We start from the raw sequence: 16,139 nt of genomic DNA on the forward strand, positions 1-16,139 counted from the left end.
CTGCAATGGTGTCAGATACACATTTCTACTGGTGTTTGATATATGCATTTTCACTGCAGCCCCATATGCAGAAGCTGGCTCACCAAAACAGAAATGAATACAAAGAAAGGATTTTATTTGAAAATTGATATTTATAAGAGTTAGCAAACAAAAGCATTCTGCATCATTTTGACTTCTGTAGATGGCAACATAGCAGTATCACAAGGTGAGTCTCACAGGCATTTGTTTCAGTCCCTAGAATGATTTGGAAATATGGACCAATGAGGTGCCCATGAGCCAGGTGCTTAGATCCTGGCACTTAAATGTTCAGCATGTGTTCTATGTGTGAATTACAGTGACAGTTTCTGGATTAGAAAGCGGGGCAGTTGTTGACGCAGCTTTACGTTAACGTGTCTTCATTCCTAATGAACTCTCCCACATCAGCCTGGTGGAACACAACAATGGACATGGGGTCCATCCGCCGGCACTCTTGTGTAGACTTGGCTGCCACTCCAAAACCCTGAGGAATAAGACATAACTTGTACATATCCCATTGGTGGACTACTACAACAACTGTTTGCTCGTTTACTCTGCCAAATAGTTCAATCAGCATCATATTTACAAGACTTACCAGGGGCACATCAGCCATTGAGTAGACCACAACTCCCTGGTACTGCATAGTATTCTCAGTGATTCTCCCAAGCCCAGACTTTAGCACATGGTTTCCGTAGAGAAAAGACTGCTCTGCTCCAGGCTTCACCCACACCTTGAACTGAAGACATGACAGGCAGCTCCATGTTATTCATAAATACATGAGTATACCTAACTTAATCTTAGCGACCGTGATGAAATGTTACCGATTAAAGAAACAATGAAAACAGGACAGGTTGTGTGCACAAACATTAGCTACTGCTCAGTAAGTTCTCAACACAGATCGTCGTAATCGAAGGCAGGCATCCAGAGGAGCCTGACAAAAGACACACATACATGCGCAACGAAGTAGGGCAGGGTTAAAGTATCTGATTGCGCAATAAATCCTGGACCAGTTCTTTTTACTTAAGCCAACGACATGTTCAGTACTGAAAGGGGTTTCTGGGTTTAAGTCTACAAAGTTACACCTGGTTTACCTAATTGATCCTGCTTCATGAGGGCTACTGTGCAGATGTGTCTTTGAAACCTAGTTACAGCAACTGTAGTTTTGGTAAACAAGAATACTGATGTTGAAAAAAACAAAAAAAAAGACAAACAACATACATGTACTCAAACAAATTTTTCTCTAAGACGTCACCGTGGGAGAACAGGTATATACTGTAATACCTCTGCTTCCCATGACAGACAGTGATTGAAAAGTATCAGTGGAACATCAGTGGCATCTTTATATGGCACACAGAAGAGAGGCTTATACCAGGAAAAAAATATGAGTCATTAACAATGATAATATAAAATAAAAATCCTTGTTCCCCACGTCTGCAATGTACGGAATTTCTGTTTTCCTCTATTTTATATGATTGTAAACTGGATATTTTGGGAAATATCCTGAAGGGCAGTTCTTAGTGTTTTCATTTCATTTGATTGTTAGTTGCAGCCGCAGTAGCAGATGATCCAGTGGTGCAGCTGTCAGTGTCACTTCAGAGCGTATCTGCATTGTCTCTCTTCCTCACTGCGTCTCTGACTACAGCCTCCACCGGCGGGAGGTTTGAGGAGGCTTTCAAATGATGGGAACCCAAGACACAAATGTTTAATGAGATGAACTCATTTCCACCTCACCTTTGCATAGGGCGCCAGAAAATCCAGAGCTGTGATGTGCAGGCGGAACTTGTTGGTCTTTGTGAACTTTCCAAAACACGTCCCTACGGATACGAGCTTGTCCCGGGAAAAGTTTGTGGCCAACTTAAGGAGTTTTTCACTGTGGGGAAAAACCGAGAACACGATGATACATGAACTGCACGGTGTAGAAGTACTGACAGACAGACACTTGTGCTCACTTATCCTGGATTACCTCATGTAGTACACACGATCACTGTGTAGCCTGAAACAGTAGGTGCCGTCAGGTCGGTCCACTAGTAGTTTTATGTTATCGCCGATGCTGTTGTGGAGAAAACACACGGATCTCACACACACACGCTAACAAGCCAGCATGCCACACATTCTTAGTAAAATCTGAGTCTCGGCAGTAAAGCATTATGTCTCCCAGATTCACTCACTATTTCGACAGCTTCTCAAACATCGTCTTCGTCTCTTCATCTGTTAGGGGCCTCATCTCGGGTACTTAAAACAACTTTTAACGATGAATAGCTGCGCCTCCTGCAAGCTAAACCAAAACGTGGGTCAACACGGAAGCCGTCACGCTGTAGAGCGGAAGTTGGCTGACGTAATCAGCGAGCGCAGTTCCTGGTTTTTTTCGTGCATTCTTTAGCTTTCAGTCGATCGTTTTTACTCCGGCTAGCCGGCTGCCATCCGGTAAGTTCATTCACTTTAAATTACAATAACTATCGGAAATAGGTTTATTATATCACTGGTAAACAACGAATGGGGACATTCGTTTGCTTCATGTTCCGTTTTTGATGCGCATTCAAGTCACACTTTCGGAAATGGGCTTGGTTAGCCTGGTTAGCCTGGTTAGCCTGGTTAGCTAGCTGTCAGTGGAAAAAAACATGGAGCTGCTGCCGTTAGCCCGCTGGTGAACGGTAGCCTGCCAGCTAACTGTGCTAGCGGCTGTTAGCGCTAACGCTGGTTCGCTGCAAGAAACAACTACGCTCGTACAAACCGGTTCAGTTTAAATCAGTTTTGAAACGCAGGGTGCCGTCGGTGACCACACTGAAGTGCACCCAGCCGTGACTTTAGCTCGGGCTTTCGGACGCGCCGTGTGAACAGTGTTTGCCGCAGCGGTGGTAAGTTACATAACGTCCATTTGTTTGTAAATACCGACTACGTTGGTTTAATCCGAGATCAGAGTCGGAGTAAGTGATCCTTGAAGGATTTCAACAGTCATTAAGATCGAGCTGTGACCCTCTGCCACCTGATAATATAATTCGCCTGTACTGAGCGCTCAGTGACAGTTCAATGTCAGCGATGTGTGCCGTCAGCTGCAGAGCCAGAGGTACAAATTAGGAAATCTACTTTGTCAGCGAGCTTTTTGCATTTGGCAGATCATTTGATCCTCCTGTCATCTCCTGTCTGACAGCAGGATTTGCTGAGAAATACCTGATCGCGTTTTTCTCTGATGCTGCCAAGTAAAGTTGTGCCTAGCGAAACTATTGATGTCACATTTCGAAATAGGTTACCACACTGATGTTTAATTAATATCCTGAAACTGTGAAATAAGCCATATAGATTGAACATCAGCATTTACAGTCAGACCACAAGCTTTTTCTCTCGTTATACACATTGTCTCTTTATGTCCTCTCAGTAGCACACAGCTTTCTAACTCATAGATACACATCTTTCATTTAAATAATGTCATCTTAGTCCTCTCACGGTGTAGTAAGAGGACTAAGATGTATGTAGATGTATGTAGCAGTCATGTAATATCAGTACAGCCATTTCATCAGATGATGCTCCAGATTTTCTGCTCTCGTCCTGTTAGTGATAAAGCGTGAAGGTTATCTCAGCTCCAGGGAGATATTAATTAAAAAGGATACCTTATTAAAGCTGCAGTGTTAACAACAGCATTCTGAAAGTTAAAACCCGGGCTGATCAGTAAAAATGAGAGCCAAAGGTTATAACCAAATACTAATTTCTTTACCTCAAGAGATCACTCTCAAAAGGAAAAGTGAAACATACTGCTCACTTTGACTGCATGGCTTTTATAGTAGGCGACTGCTCAGGATCCCATACTGAAACACACCGACCCCGTTCTCTATTTTTAGACTCGTACAGTATCATTTGTACATATTTTTTTTAGAATTCAGCTTTCCCTTTACTTTTCACCAGGATGCCAAAATACCCGAAATACATGTATGACAGTAGTTGATTTTGGAAAAAAAGTGGCCTGACTTTTAAGCCAATCTTAGAAAACAGACTGAGGCAGTACAGAATTTGAAATATAAAACAATGGTATTTTTTTCATTAGAAGAGTTGTATGTACACCATTGTCCCTGCCTCCAGAGTCATTAGATATGAGACCAATGGTGTCCACAAGTTTCAAATCCAAATCTATGATTGCTTGACAGGTAAAACAAAAACCAAAACAAACATGTAGGCATAGTGGGTAACCATGACTGTAAGGACTGATGTGACAAAACATGTCAGCATTTGATTAAGATGTCTAATTTTTTATTTATTTTTTTGGCAACTTCTATGTCTTGACAGGAGCGTGCTGCCCTGTGTTGGGAGAACAGTACTCGTGCCAACGGTTCACCCCAGAGAAACCAGTGGCGTGTGTCTGTCATCAGTTTCCTGTGTGTGGCTCTGGTAGGAGTGAACAGGAAGAGAGACACAGAGAGACGTCTGAACTGAGAGAGGAAACTGCTGTGGCTTCTTCGTCAGCCTCAGAATGACTGAGTTCTGGGTTTGTTTTAGCTGCTGCATTGCAGAGCAGCCACAACCTGTAAGTACAAAATAAACATGGAAGGCGAACTGGTTTACTCAGTAATATTTTTTGTTTTGTTTTGTTTTTTTTAATTGTAGCTGCCTTGTTAAAAGAGGAAATTGGTATGATGTGTGTAGGTTAATAAACAGAACAAACAAGTTGGCCCAAAAAAGATTTACATTTTTACTTACATTTCACTCAAACTGTGATAATAGTGAATAGTCTTTATTCTGAGACAGTTTCTTGTAAAAAAATATTGTGGTTGTGTTGTGCCTGACAAAATGTATAGTACAATCTCTGTTGCCTAAAGAGTAAATATGAAAGTGGAATTGCCTCCAAAACCCCTTTTGGATTCAACAAGGTTTATTATTGTAACAGTGAACAACTAGTTGTTGTGCCGTGTAGTCAGCCAGTCTGACATCTAACAGATAAGAGAAATGAAATCACCATCACCGACCTCTGCCTTAGTTTGAGCTCCACAGCACAGGTCCACTGCTTACGAAACAAAGTTTCAGAAAGTAAACAGGAGACAAATAAATAGGTTTTATTTCAACTAATGTTTAGCTCTTCTCTAACCTCAATTATTTGTAATGTTGCCTTAAATATATTTACATTATATATATATATTAACAAAGGTAACGTTAATGATGCTCATTTTCAGAAACGGCGGCGACGGATCGATCGCTCCATGATCGGAGAGCCAACAAACTTTGTTCACACCACGCATGTAGGCTCGGGAGACATGGGCCTAGGATTGGCATCGGTGGGTTTCTGGTCCCCTCTTCAGAATATTCAACCCACAGGGAGTAGCAGTTACACGTTTTCAATCAACTAATATTTCCAAATTAATGTTTGTAGGTGGACCTTGTTCAGGCCCAGATGAAATCTAAAGGGGGCTACGCGCATGGAGGGTCTGAAGGTTCTCAGTTGTAACAAGGTGAGAGATTGCTGTTTCTTCCCTTTGTGGAACTGATATTCAGCCGCAGAATTTTCACTACCTCATACAAGCCACACCAGCTCAGCTCGGGCGTGTCATATGCAAATAGCTACTTGCTGTGGTAAACAACCAGCAATGTGTAAACAGATCATTTCCAAAGAAAACAAGTAATGTAATAAATCATAACCAGAAATATAATTTAGGTTTGAAGCTCTTGCTTTTTAGCCTCTAGCTTCAATACTTTATTCGTGAGACAGAACATAAATATTGAAATTTGTAACTTTCAGTTTATGTGACTCCATGAGTGATGTGTCATAACAAGTAACGGCAAGTCATGCTCAAACACAACAGTGAGCTTGACTTGTATGGCTTTAAAAGGAAATTGGTAAATGCCAATATGTGCCAGCACATATTTGTACTTTGCTGTATATCGTCATATTTTATTGGGGGAATTCATCCCTCCTCTTGATTAGCTTTGTGCTGATGACCACTTTGTTTTTTTTTGTGCCAGTGATTCAGCTTTCAGTAGAATGAGTGATTGTTGTTTCTTTGTACTTTTTTTGGGAGGTTTGGGTTTTCTTTTTTCAACACTCATGGCTTTCAGGCAGCTCCAGGTGACTGGTTAACCATTAATGCTGCACCATGCCTTGATTTCTAAACCCCTACTGGATGTTGCCATGGTTACTTTCAATTTTCAATTTCGGATCCTGTCACTCCATAGTTACCTGAACAGATTCAGCCCAATGATGTCAAACATGTTTTGGGAAAAAAATGACAGGCAAGAATGACAACATGATTTCTTCACCAAACTTTGACCAGTCAGGTTCAGATTTCATGGTAAAATTTTGTGATTTGCACCACTCATCAGCGGCATCTTAACATTTGTTCCCCTTCTTTCCCCCGACAGCCCTTCACAGTCTTGTGGAAACTACTGTTGTTGATATGAGGAAGCGTTTTCAAAAAGCAGTTCTGTCTATAATGGACGCAGGACCAAAAAATGAAACTACTGCTTTTCCATAATGTTGTATATATTTTTATTTTCCATTCCTTTGTTTTTTTTAATGAAAGCACTGCTATCCATTTGCTGCCATACTGTTGCACTGTAAAGAGTAACTGTTAGGAGTAGATAAGAGGGTTTAGAAAGCTCATAAATCTCAGTCAGATGTATGCTTGTGTGTATGCATGAGGAAAATATTTTCAAAAATATTTGCTGTTGTAGCCCATTTGGATGCCTGTATTTATTATCTGATTTGTAAACGGACCTCATGGTGGCTGGGCCACGCTGGAGATTTAAAACATTCAGTTTCCTTCTTTATTCTCAGAGGTTTATCAAAGGACAGGTAGCAGGTAGCAAGGCAAAAAGCGATATGTTCATTGTTTTATTCTGAAAAATACTCATGATTCTCTGAGTTGCTTTCAGGGTTGATGATTGCTGTTTTGTAATAAACTTGAAAAGAGTAGAGTACACTGGACCATACATTGTACACTCACACTTGCTTAGGAATTTCGCATTGATTTCAACTTTTTTTTATATTCATTTAGATTGAACCATATAGAATTTTAATAAACTATGAACTTCCTAATCTGCCTTCTGAAGTCATGTTCATTATTTGTTTTACTAGTGTGATTTGTAGCTTAGTGCTTTCAAAAAGATTCATATTTTTATATGCATTGTTTTCTTTTCACGGCTTCCAGATTAAGAATAAAACTCGGAAGTAACCAAATTACCACTGCAAACACTGCCACAAATGTGGGTCAGGTTTGATGCCATTGGTTTACGTACTACATGTCCATCAAATCTTGTTTGGTTAATTGTAGCTGCGGTTCCTTTGTGCCAGGACAGTTTGTGTTACATACTGTGTCTTGTCGAGGTTTCTCTTGACATAAAATCATTTTTCCGTTCTCGTTTGGCAGACGTGTTTTCTCCCTCTGGTGGTCTAAGTAGCCACATGTGACAGATGCTCCTAAATTGCATTCAACCTGATCTGACCCACCTTTGCAGTGGTGTTTGTGATTACATTGCTTCAGTGTTAAAAGATGTTCTCATGTGATGTCAACATTATTTTGTCAAAACCATTTAACATGAAACATATGTGGACATTCAGTTAAGTTATTCACATTTTGTCTGTTTTGTGCAAATGTTTACCCACCTTTTTCAAGCTGATATAATTTTTTAGACGTTTCCTCTGTTAGGGATAAATAAATGCAGCTCTTAATGCCTGCTTATGTTGACTGTCAGTTATATTAGTGGTCAGCTTAGAGTTAATGTTTTCTTTTCATTGACTGCCTGGTACAGATGTCACCCCTTTGTATTGTCATATGTTGTTCAACTTTCTGAACCAGGCTCCATTTGAAAATATAGTGAATCAGAAAGCTCAGAGGCGTGGCGCAAACCAGCAGACCTGGATCTATTAATACACGTGATTGTTTGTCCCTCATGTACAAGATTCAACAACAGAATGTGATGTTGTATTATTAAGTCGAACAAAAGTCTGTGTAAATTGATGTTAAATGAGTGCTATTGTAAACTATTCATGATACAGGAATTAAATCTTTGGTGTTGGTACCAGGCAACATAAAAATACCAGATTATCATTTACAGCCTTAATCCCACTGGTAGCCACTTTCCAAACATTCAAAGACAGGTTTAATAATGTGATTCATCAGGCTAAATGTTTAAATGATTCTGTAGTAATTCCTTTGTAGCAAGAGATCCATATATGTGTAGACTAGTTTGTGTTTTTTTCCAGCTCTGGGTTAAATGCTGTAGTACTGTAAGTGCAGGTGCAGACATAATGGGATTGCAGTATATTATGTGACCAGCAGGCTGTGTTGGTGGACTGGTTGAATGTGACTTTAAAGATTTGTTTCCTGTTGAAATTCCTGTCACAGGAGTTATTTTGATTTTTTTTTTTATCATAATACTGTAAATACATTGCATAAAACAAATGGATCCATGGTTTATTTCTCTTCAGGGTCACATATTTTGGGTTACTTTCCTGTATAACATTGCAGGGAAGGTAAGGTTGGATCAGTGTTTAGTTTTTAAATTTTTTTCCTGAGGATCTGCCTGATATGTAGTTCCCACTTTGAGGGAAGTTCATCTGTCTGCATTTTTCAGAATAAACAATGAGAAATAAATGTTATCTGTTGATGTTTGACCAAGTGTGTACTCTTCACTTCAGCCCAAAACCTAGAGGAAGGGGACAATTGAGCTCATTCTGGAGAAAAGCACAAATGATTTTTACACCAAAAAATGCAAAATAACCAGTGGTGGAAGGAACTCACAGATCATTGGCCTAACTACAAGTATCAGTAAATCACTGTAAAAAAAAAAAAACCCAACTACAAGTAAAAGTACCAAATTAAAAATCCTACTTAGTTAAAATTTGTTTTGTAATCACAAAAGGTAAAAGTATTCATTCTGAAGATAAATGCCCCCTTGGTTTTAATGATATTATTAGATTGTCAACAGAGTTTCATGTTTATCAATGTGTAAGCAGTGTTTCACTGTTGTAGTTGGCTGAGGAAGCTTTAGCTGAATGTGAGGGGTCATAAGAGGATAGTGAGGGAGAGAGGTGTAATGAAAGGCGGCATCACAGTGAGGTGAGCTGGAATGACACTGTGACACTTCAAAGCAACAGAGCTTTGATTAGTGTTATTATTTGCTCCTGTGCTTCCTCTATAAGTCAAAATGTCTGCCAACAAAAACAGCGCGTAAAGTCCAGGCACAAATGACTGGAGTAGATATATGTATGTTAGTTTTTGTATTCGTATGCAGTTATAATCAATAAATTAAAGCTGTTTTCATATGAAACTGCTGACCTCTTTTTCATTCAGTGATTCATATGAATTGCAGTGTCCTCATATACAGTCTATTAACCTCTATGAGCCCGTCAGCAGTTTTTTAAAGCAGTGGTTTTTTGCGGTGAGACCAAGGGGATTAGATTTCATGAGATCACATCCTTGTTAACTGAACCTGAGATTGAGACTTAAATTTTCTGGTGGCTGCATTTATTTTGAACTTTGCATGCTTTCCTTTTTACAGTTACAAGATGAGTCAGACCATTTATTTACGTACAGTAAAAAACACTCTATCTATCCATCTAATTACATCTACTGCTATAGTGTGAAACATACATCAACACACGCACAAACAGAACAATGAAGGTCCTGTGCAATATCTTTCTTTAAATGTTAAAACTGAGTCAATTCACAGTAATTTCCTTTACTAGCTGTTACATATTGTTAATGCAGGATTATTTCAAATGTATTTATTAAAAAAAAAAAAAAAAAGGTTATACAATATCACAGAAAAACTAATTGCACCATCGATTGCCATGAAAAATGAAAACATACAAAACTGTCATGAGTAACTAATGGAGAAAAAAAAATCATACATACTGTATATACGGATTAAATATACATATTTTTTGTAGCTTAAGTCAGATTTGAACTCCACTCATAAACACAAACCGACAAACTGTTAAAGCCACGTGGCTCCTGCCTCCATGTTCTGCACTTTATTTTACTGCATGTTGGCAAAACATTCAGTCAAACTCCAAGAAGAGAGCAATAACTGATCCTGCACTGAAGCGAAATTATATCTGTTTACTCTGTAAGCTGTGGTGTGAGCGTGGTTTCAGTTCAGTGAGTTTGAAGCACTGAACCATAGTGAACCCAGGTGATGATGACAGAGGTAAAGCTTGGCTTGGAACAGGATCTTCATCTCAGCATGCTCAGCAGAGAGGATGACCGACCGGCTGACTGACGGAGCAGTTTACCCGTCCGCTCGCCCCTCTCTGGTTTCTCTCTTTCACTGGTCAGCTCAGCAGATAGACAGCTGAAAGTTAACGAGGAAGCCTGAAGAAAGAACAGCTTGTAATCAAACACGTGGTAAACGAAAACTGTGGGAGGACGAGCCGTTGGTGGTCAGCTATGGCAACAGTGTTTGCTGATTTGTGGTCCAATCAGAAAGTTCCTTGATGTAGTTTGGACCAAACAGATCACCGTAGCTCTCTGGGTGCAGAGAGAATGGGTTATCATCACCAGCACCTGTAGGGCACAAAACAACATTGAAACACACACACATGCAGAGACGGACACAGATTTACAACTGCCGCATGTGATTATTAACACACATACTGCAAACACACACACATAAACATCTGCCCTACACATTTAATCTGTCTTTTGTAGCATGGTCAACTGAGAGAGATGTACTTTTATTGTGTTTATTTTTCATGTTTTATCTCACAGTTATACTCTCCACAATATCCACAGTGTTCACCGGTGAACACAAAGTAATATCCTACTTATAGCACATTACTGCAATGTGACAGATTTTTGAAAATTAATTGACAAGTTATTGGATGAAATCATAAGACTGGTTGCCAACTATGAATTCAGGAGTAGATTGACAAAGACAATCAGTGACAATCCAAATCTACCCAGCTACATATAGTGTCCTACAGTGCCAGTGGTCCCACAGTGTGTGTGCTCTCCATCTTCTCTGCTCCGCACTTTGGTTCCAGAGGTCAGCGTTGCTTAAGTGGTCCATCAACTGCGGTGGATAAAACAGGTCAAACCGCACAATGTTTGGTCAGAAAACTAAGATTTGACTGCATTTAGCCAGTCATTCAGTAAGGTAAAGAGCTGATACCTTAAACACAGCCTCACTCTGTTCCTGGTCCTCTGGTTTGGCCTCCCACGTCCCTGCACAACAATAGCAACAATCATCCTCTTGAGGCTACAGAGGCAACATGTCTTAGAATTAACATCCACAACAACAAACCTCCCACCATAAGTTTGTGTGCTGCTAAATATGTCCTCTGCAGGGGTTTCCACCCTCTGTGGGGTGTCTGAAGTGGGCCTCGTTGTGGTGGGTTGCCAAGTGTGCATGGTGTATGTATCATCACCTAAACTCGCCTGTCTTTCTCTGGGCCTGCTGAACCGTAGTCCTGTGGGAGGGGAGGACAGGACAGCACTGTCAATGCACAAGGTCCCCCTGAGAATACAGCAAACAAAAATATGTTTGCCTTTGAAGTCATAAATACATTTTACGCGCACGCCCCACCTTTCCTGCGTCTATGTGTTTGTGTGCTGGGCAGCATCCTGTAGACTCTGTAGGCATTGCTGCCCCTCTTCCTGCTGTGCTCTCGCAGCTCACAGATGTCAGGCAGAGAATTCAAGGCACAGCGGAAATTTGCTTTCCATGTCTTGGGATCTGGCTTGTCTTTGCCTGGATGGTACCGTCCTGAGGTGAGCAAGGATAGAGACAAACATCAGTCTGTATGTGTGTGTTTTTTGGGTTGCGCCTCAAGATTAGTTAATAAATCAGAATCCACCTAGTTAAGAGTAAAAATGGTCCGTTAATAAAAACATAAAGAAATGTGGGATTGCAAACCATCCAACATAAACTGCAACCCAGGATACTGTCAATCAGAAATATGACAAAAAGCTACAACATGAAATGCAAACAAAAATATAATTTGGGTCACATTTACATGAAGTTGAAGCTTGTCCCGTCTGTCTTTTAGTTCGAGTTTCTCATTTTTTGTTTGCGTTTCTCAGTTTTTCTAAGTTTGGTCATTGCAGTAAATGGGCAAATGTGTCAGGGGTGAATGATGGATAATCTTCTGGCAAGTGAGTCAAGGTGGCTGCAGTACTCTGGTAATTACTGTGCGCGAATGCTAACTAGCTTGGTTTAAGTTTCAAGCCTGTTTCACCACACCCAGCATGACTGATGGCTGTGCTTGGCTGTGGTCAGATGTGTGCTTTGTCACACCTGTAGTCACACCCAACTCTTTACCTCACTGCAAAAAGGTGAGAAGTTAAACCACTCGAGGTCAGAAAAATTTCAGTATATTTCAACCCAGCTTATTCTTTCCAATAAGATGTCATATATGGTCTCATATACCGGGGGCAAGCACGAGTCTCATACGGATTTCCAAATAAACATGACTTTTGCATGAATCATTTTAAACTCTAGTCTCTGACTGCAACCATAAGCAAACACACAAAGTGGCCAACTGCTAAGTCTTAACATGTACACCTTCAAGTTACTCTTTGAAGACTAATTAGATGTCCAGTCATGTGTAGGTGAAACTCATGGTTTATAACACATTATAGAATGGTTGCAAACAGATGTAATGCCATTTATGAGCATTTATTTCTGCCTTTGCAAACAGCTACAACTAAATGTGTGTTCACAACTGGTGTATAAACATTTGAATACACGAATGCTTGATAATGCTGAATGCTGTTCATGCTCAGCAAAAACAAACAGCATGTACTGTGTAAACTACAATGCCCAATCACCCACTCCTGACGATTAATTAATACTAAACATTTTATTACCGTTTATCAATATTCATAAAGCATACACAGTGCACACTTTAATTTTGTTCACCTTAACAGCTATATTACTACTATCCATATAATTATATTATATAAGAAACATTATTATGTATCTTTTGGTGCATGATTCAGGTATACTGATTTATCCAGATGACTGAGTTGTCTGCAGAACAGGCCTTTTTCACATGAGTTCCAGTTTTGCTGTGGCTCCAGGTTTTCCTTAACAAAATTATCCAGATAACTGGAAGTGGATCTGTGTCTTTTCTTGTATAAATAATCAATGTCAACAGCACATTCTTGGAGAGTAATTCATAGTTGCAGGAAGTGGAAAACTCAGCAACGTAGTTTTCTTTTCTAAAAATGTAAGAATGAATGGATGGATGGACCCACATACTTGATAAGGGTTTGAATGGTTCATATAGCCTGATAATTGATAACTACAAATGCATGCTGCATAATAAGGTAAAAATCCTTAATAGGCAAGGAGTGGGTTTTAGAATTGTTCATAATCAATAACAATTATAAGATATCTATACATTAGCCTAAAAGTATTAAAGAATGTGTTATAAAGCATTTATTAACTGTTTGTACACATGTACAGCAGGTTTAAAACAGTTTATGCATAAGTTCAAAACTACTGAAGGCATATGATTATATGTGACTGCAATTACGTTATACAGTGTTATGAAGCATTTGTTAACTGTTTATGTACAAGTTGAATAAATTAATGTTTCAAAAGGGGAGTTATATTATTTAATAAAGACATTAACAAACACTTCAATGTCCCTAAATCAGTGTACAGCTAAACTATTGGGTGATATGGCATGTTATAGACCAGTTATTAATTGTTTATAGTGTTAATAAATGCTAAGCCTTATATATAATCAGTGTGCTGCTACTTTCAACTAAAAAAAAACAAAACAAAAAAAAAAAAAAAAAACTATCATCAACTGTACAGTCAAGTGACCTCATCCCCTTAGCTGAGTCCTTTCTCATGTTAAGCACCACTGTGAGATTTGGACCTCAGCCAGTTTTCTCACCAGTCTCAGTGATAAAAGTCACTGGAGCTTAAAAAGATCCACTTCAGATCATTTACAGCACACAAGGGCTAACAAGAAGAAAAAAAAAAAGGAGCACTGGGTAGCAGCAGTTTTATTTTACACCTACTGCAGCCCCCCACAGTCATTGACTGAAAATGTTTAAACACAGTTTTGTGTCAAGGACCGTCTGAACAACGTCACTTTGAATAATTACACTGATGATTCTTAAATGTTCTGTGTATAATAATAATAATAATTATTAATATCATTCTTATTATTATTCTTTTAAATCTGATGAATTTTGAGCAGCCCTATTGAACTTTGACTGCAATATGATCACTCTGCACATTCCCAGCAACTGAACTGGAGCTTTCCCATGTGATGTGATGCAGCTGCAGTCATAAACCATGACTTTCCCAAGACAAAAATGTCTAATGTGTGTGTGTATTTGTGTGTGTATATACAACATCTATACTCAATTCATTACCCAGAGCAGAAGCAAAAACATCTGGTCACGAGATTATGAAACCAAAGTGAATTTTCATAAGATGATTATCAAATCATTATTAGAGTGTATTACATGAATTGGAAATAAATGTATATGTGTCCTGGTCTGTGGATTGTAAACACACAGTACTCCATAAGAAAGCAACATCCTAAGAACACACCCAGTGTTATTTATCTGACAACTATAAGCAGGTAGTCTGACGCATATTACTGATTTTAAATCTTGATTACCATGAGAAGATGCTTATTAAATGAACTAAAATGCTTCCTATAAATTGTTTGTACTTGATTGTGACTTTAACATAACTTGTGAACATGTAAACTGTTAATAGAAATCTTTGCAGCAACCAGGTTGGAAAGGTTTTAAATGTGCAGCGTGTAGGTCACACTAAAAACTAAATGAACTGATCAAATTGAAATTCTTTTTTTTCTCAATTTTAATCCTTTTATGTTCAGTTTGGTACTGAGCTGTCACTGAATGGAGAAATACAGATTGGACTGAGATGACTACATTTTTTCTTTTACAGCTAACTTTTAGTATCTGTTAGCTATTGTGCCTGAGAGGATGTATGGGTTTATTTGGTATATACTGGTGTTATCTAAATTTGCTGTACACTTCTGAAGAATGTGGTAAATCTAGAAAGACATGGAACATCTCTTACCAGGAAGAAGCAGGTCTGCAGACAAGTCTCATCAGGAGTGGTTGAATAATTTCCAAAATGCACATTTGAACTCTAAACGTCTATAAACGTCTCTTTTCCAAGAAAATATATCAATTCAAGAAATGATATGCTGCACTGAAGATTATTCTTTGCACTTCAGACCATTTTTCTTTAATGAAAACATCTGGTAAAACCTGTTTTAACCTTCACTGACAGATCCTAGGCCAAAACTGAACCAAGGATGTTGTGAACACATGGTATGCGTCTTGTCCACCAGGCTACCGCAACAACCTGTTTTCTCTGGTGTAGTTGCACTCATATTTTGCTCAAGGCACCAACAGGCAAGATATCAGACAAAGACTGACAGAATAAGAAAAGTTATTACAAAAGATAGACTAAAAAGATAGAATGGAAAAAACACAATTGTAGTTGTGTAGGGCTCCTACCAGTGTACATGGCCCAGCTCCTGAAAAGTGTAGCATCCCGGTCAATACTCCAGCCATGACGAGCGGCATGTGTCCACGGGATTTGAAAGATTCGTGCTGACTACAGAATAAAGTACAATAAAATATCATTGAACAGGTTACATTATTCATGAGAGTATTTTCTGATTAATGCTTGACAACATTTTTTGCACACAAATGGAGAGGTCTACCTGGTCCAGCCAGCTGACCCCTGGATACCTCCCAGATTGAATCTGCTCCTCCAGCCACGGCCTCAGCCTCAGCCGGCCTGGTTGCTGCATGCTGCAGTCCAAGCGCCAGGTATGCAGAAAGGTGTTCGGTACAGATGTGTCACCAACTACACAGGAGATTCAGCACTAACAGAAAAATTCTTAGGAGCTCAGATTAAATCAGAGGTTACTCAGGGACACCTTTGCTCCTCCCTTGGATTCTTCCAATGAAAGACTTTACAGTTATGACAATCCCTCCAATAACTGTCTTCACAGCTATCGTGGCTCCTCCAATTACAGGAAATACTGTATATTGTTTTCCTTATGAGTGAGAGTGAGGTAGCTCACGATAGAGTTGACAGATGTGAAGGTCCTTGTACAGGTTTGTTTGTTTGTTTGTTTGTTTGTTTGTTAGTTTTTGCATTTCTACATGCTGAGTATAAAAATGTAC

General features: G+C 39.2%; 3 protein-coding genes across 3 annotated transcripts; 1 reads left to right on the forward strand and 2 right to left on the reverse strand.

Moving 5' to 3' along the window:
• Positions 1–94: 94 nt before the first annotated feature.
• Positions 95–3,014, reverse strand: nip7 (NIP7 nucleolar pre-rRNA processing protein). Its single transcript, XM_071490163.1, has 5 exons — positions 2,184–3,014; positions 1,979–2,065; positions 1,747–1,885; positions 611–751; positions 95–499 (listed from the first exon to the last, which is right to left on the reverse strand). The coding sequence occupies exons 1-5, from the start codon at positions 2,237–2,239 to the stop codon at positions 380–382; spliced, it is 543 nt and encodes a 180-aa protein (XP_071346264.1). The 5' UTR covers positions 2,240–3,014; the 3' UTR covers positions 95–379.
• On the forward strand, positions 2,313–8,608 carry cdc42se2 (CDC42 small effector 2). Its single transcript, XM_071490169.1, has 5 exons — positions 2,313–2,439; positions 4,291–4,528; positions 5,172–5,273; positions 5,369–5,447; positions 6,355–8,608. The coding sequence occupies exons 2-4, from the start codon at positions 4,475–4,477 to the stop codon at positions 5,441–5,443; spliced, it is 231 nt and encodes a 76-aa protein (XP_071346270.1). The 5' UTR covers positions 2,313–2,439; positions 4,291–4,474; the 3' UTR covers positions 5,444–5,447; positions 6,355–8,608.
• Positions 8,609–9,439: 831 nt separating this feature from the next.
• On the reverse strand, positions 9,440–15,956 carry LOC139628472 (interferon regulatory factor 2-like). Its single transcript, XM_071490161.1, has 7 exons — positions 15,671–15,956; positions 15,462–15,561; positions 11,524–11,703; positions 11,249–11,407; positions 11,110–11,162; positions 10,920–11,010; positions 9,440–10,502 (listed from the first exon to the last, which is right to left on the reverse strand). Exons 1-7 carry the CDS (start codon positions 15,758–15,760, stop codon positions 10,384–10,386), a joined length of 792 nt encoding a protein of 263 aa, XP_071346262.1. The 5' UTR covers positions 15,761–15,956; the 3' UTR covers positions 9,440–10,383.
• Between the last annotated feature and the right edge of the window lie 183 nt (positions 15,957–16,139).

Source organism: Trachinotus anak, unplaced genomic scaffold, assembly GCF_046630095.1.
Source record: "Trachinotus anak isolate AG129_WGS33_773 ecotype Australia unplaced genomic scaffold, CSIRO_AGI_Tana_v1 ptg000011l, whole genome shotgun sequence".
Classification (NCBI taxonomy): domain Eukaryota; kingdom Metazoa; phylum Chordata; class Actinopteri; order Carangiformes; family Carangidae; genus Trachinotus; species Trachinotus anak.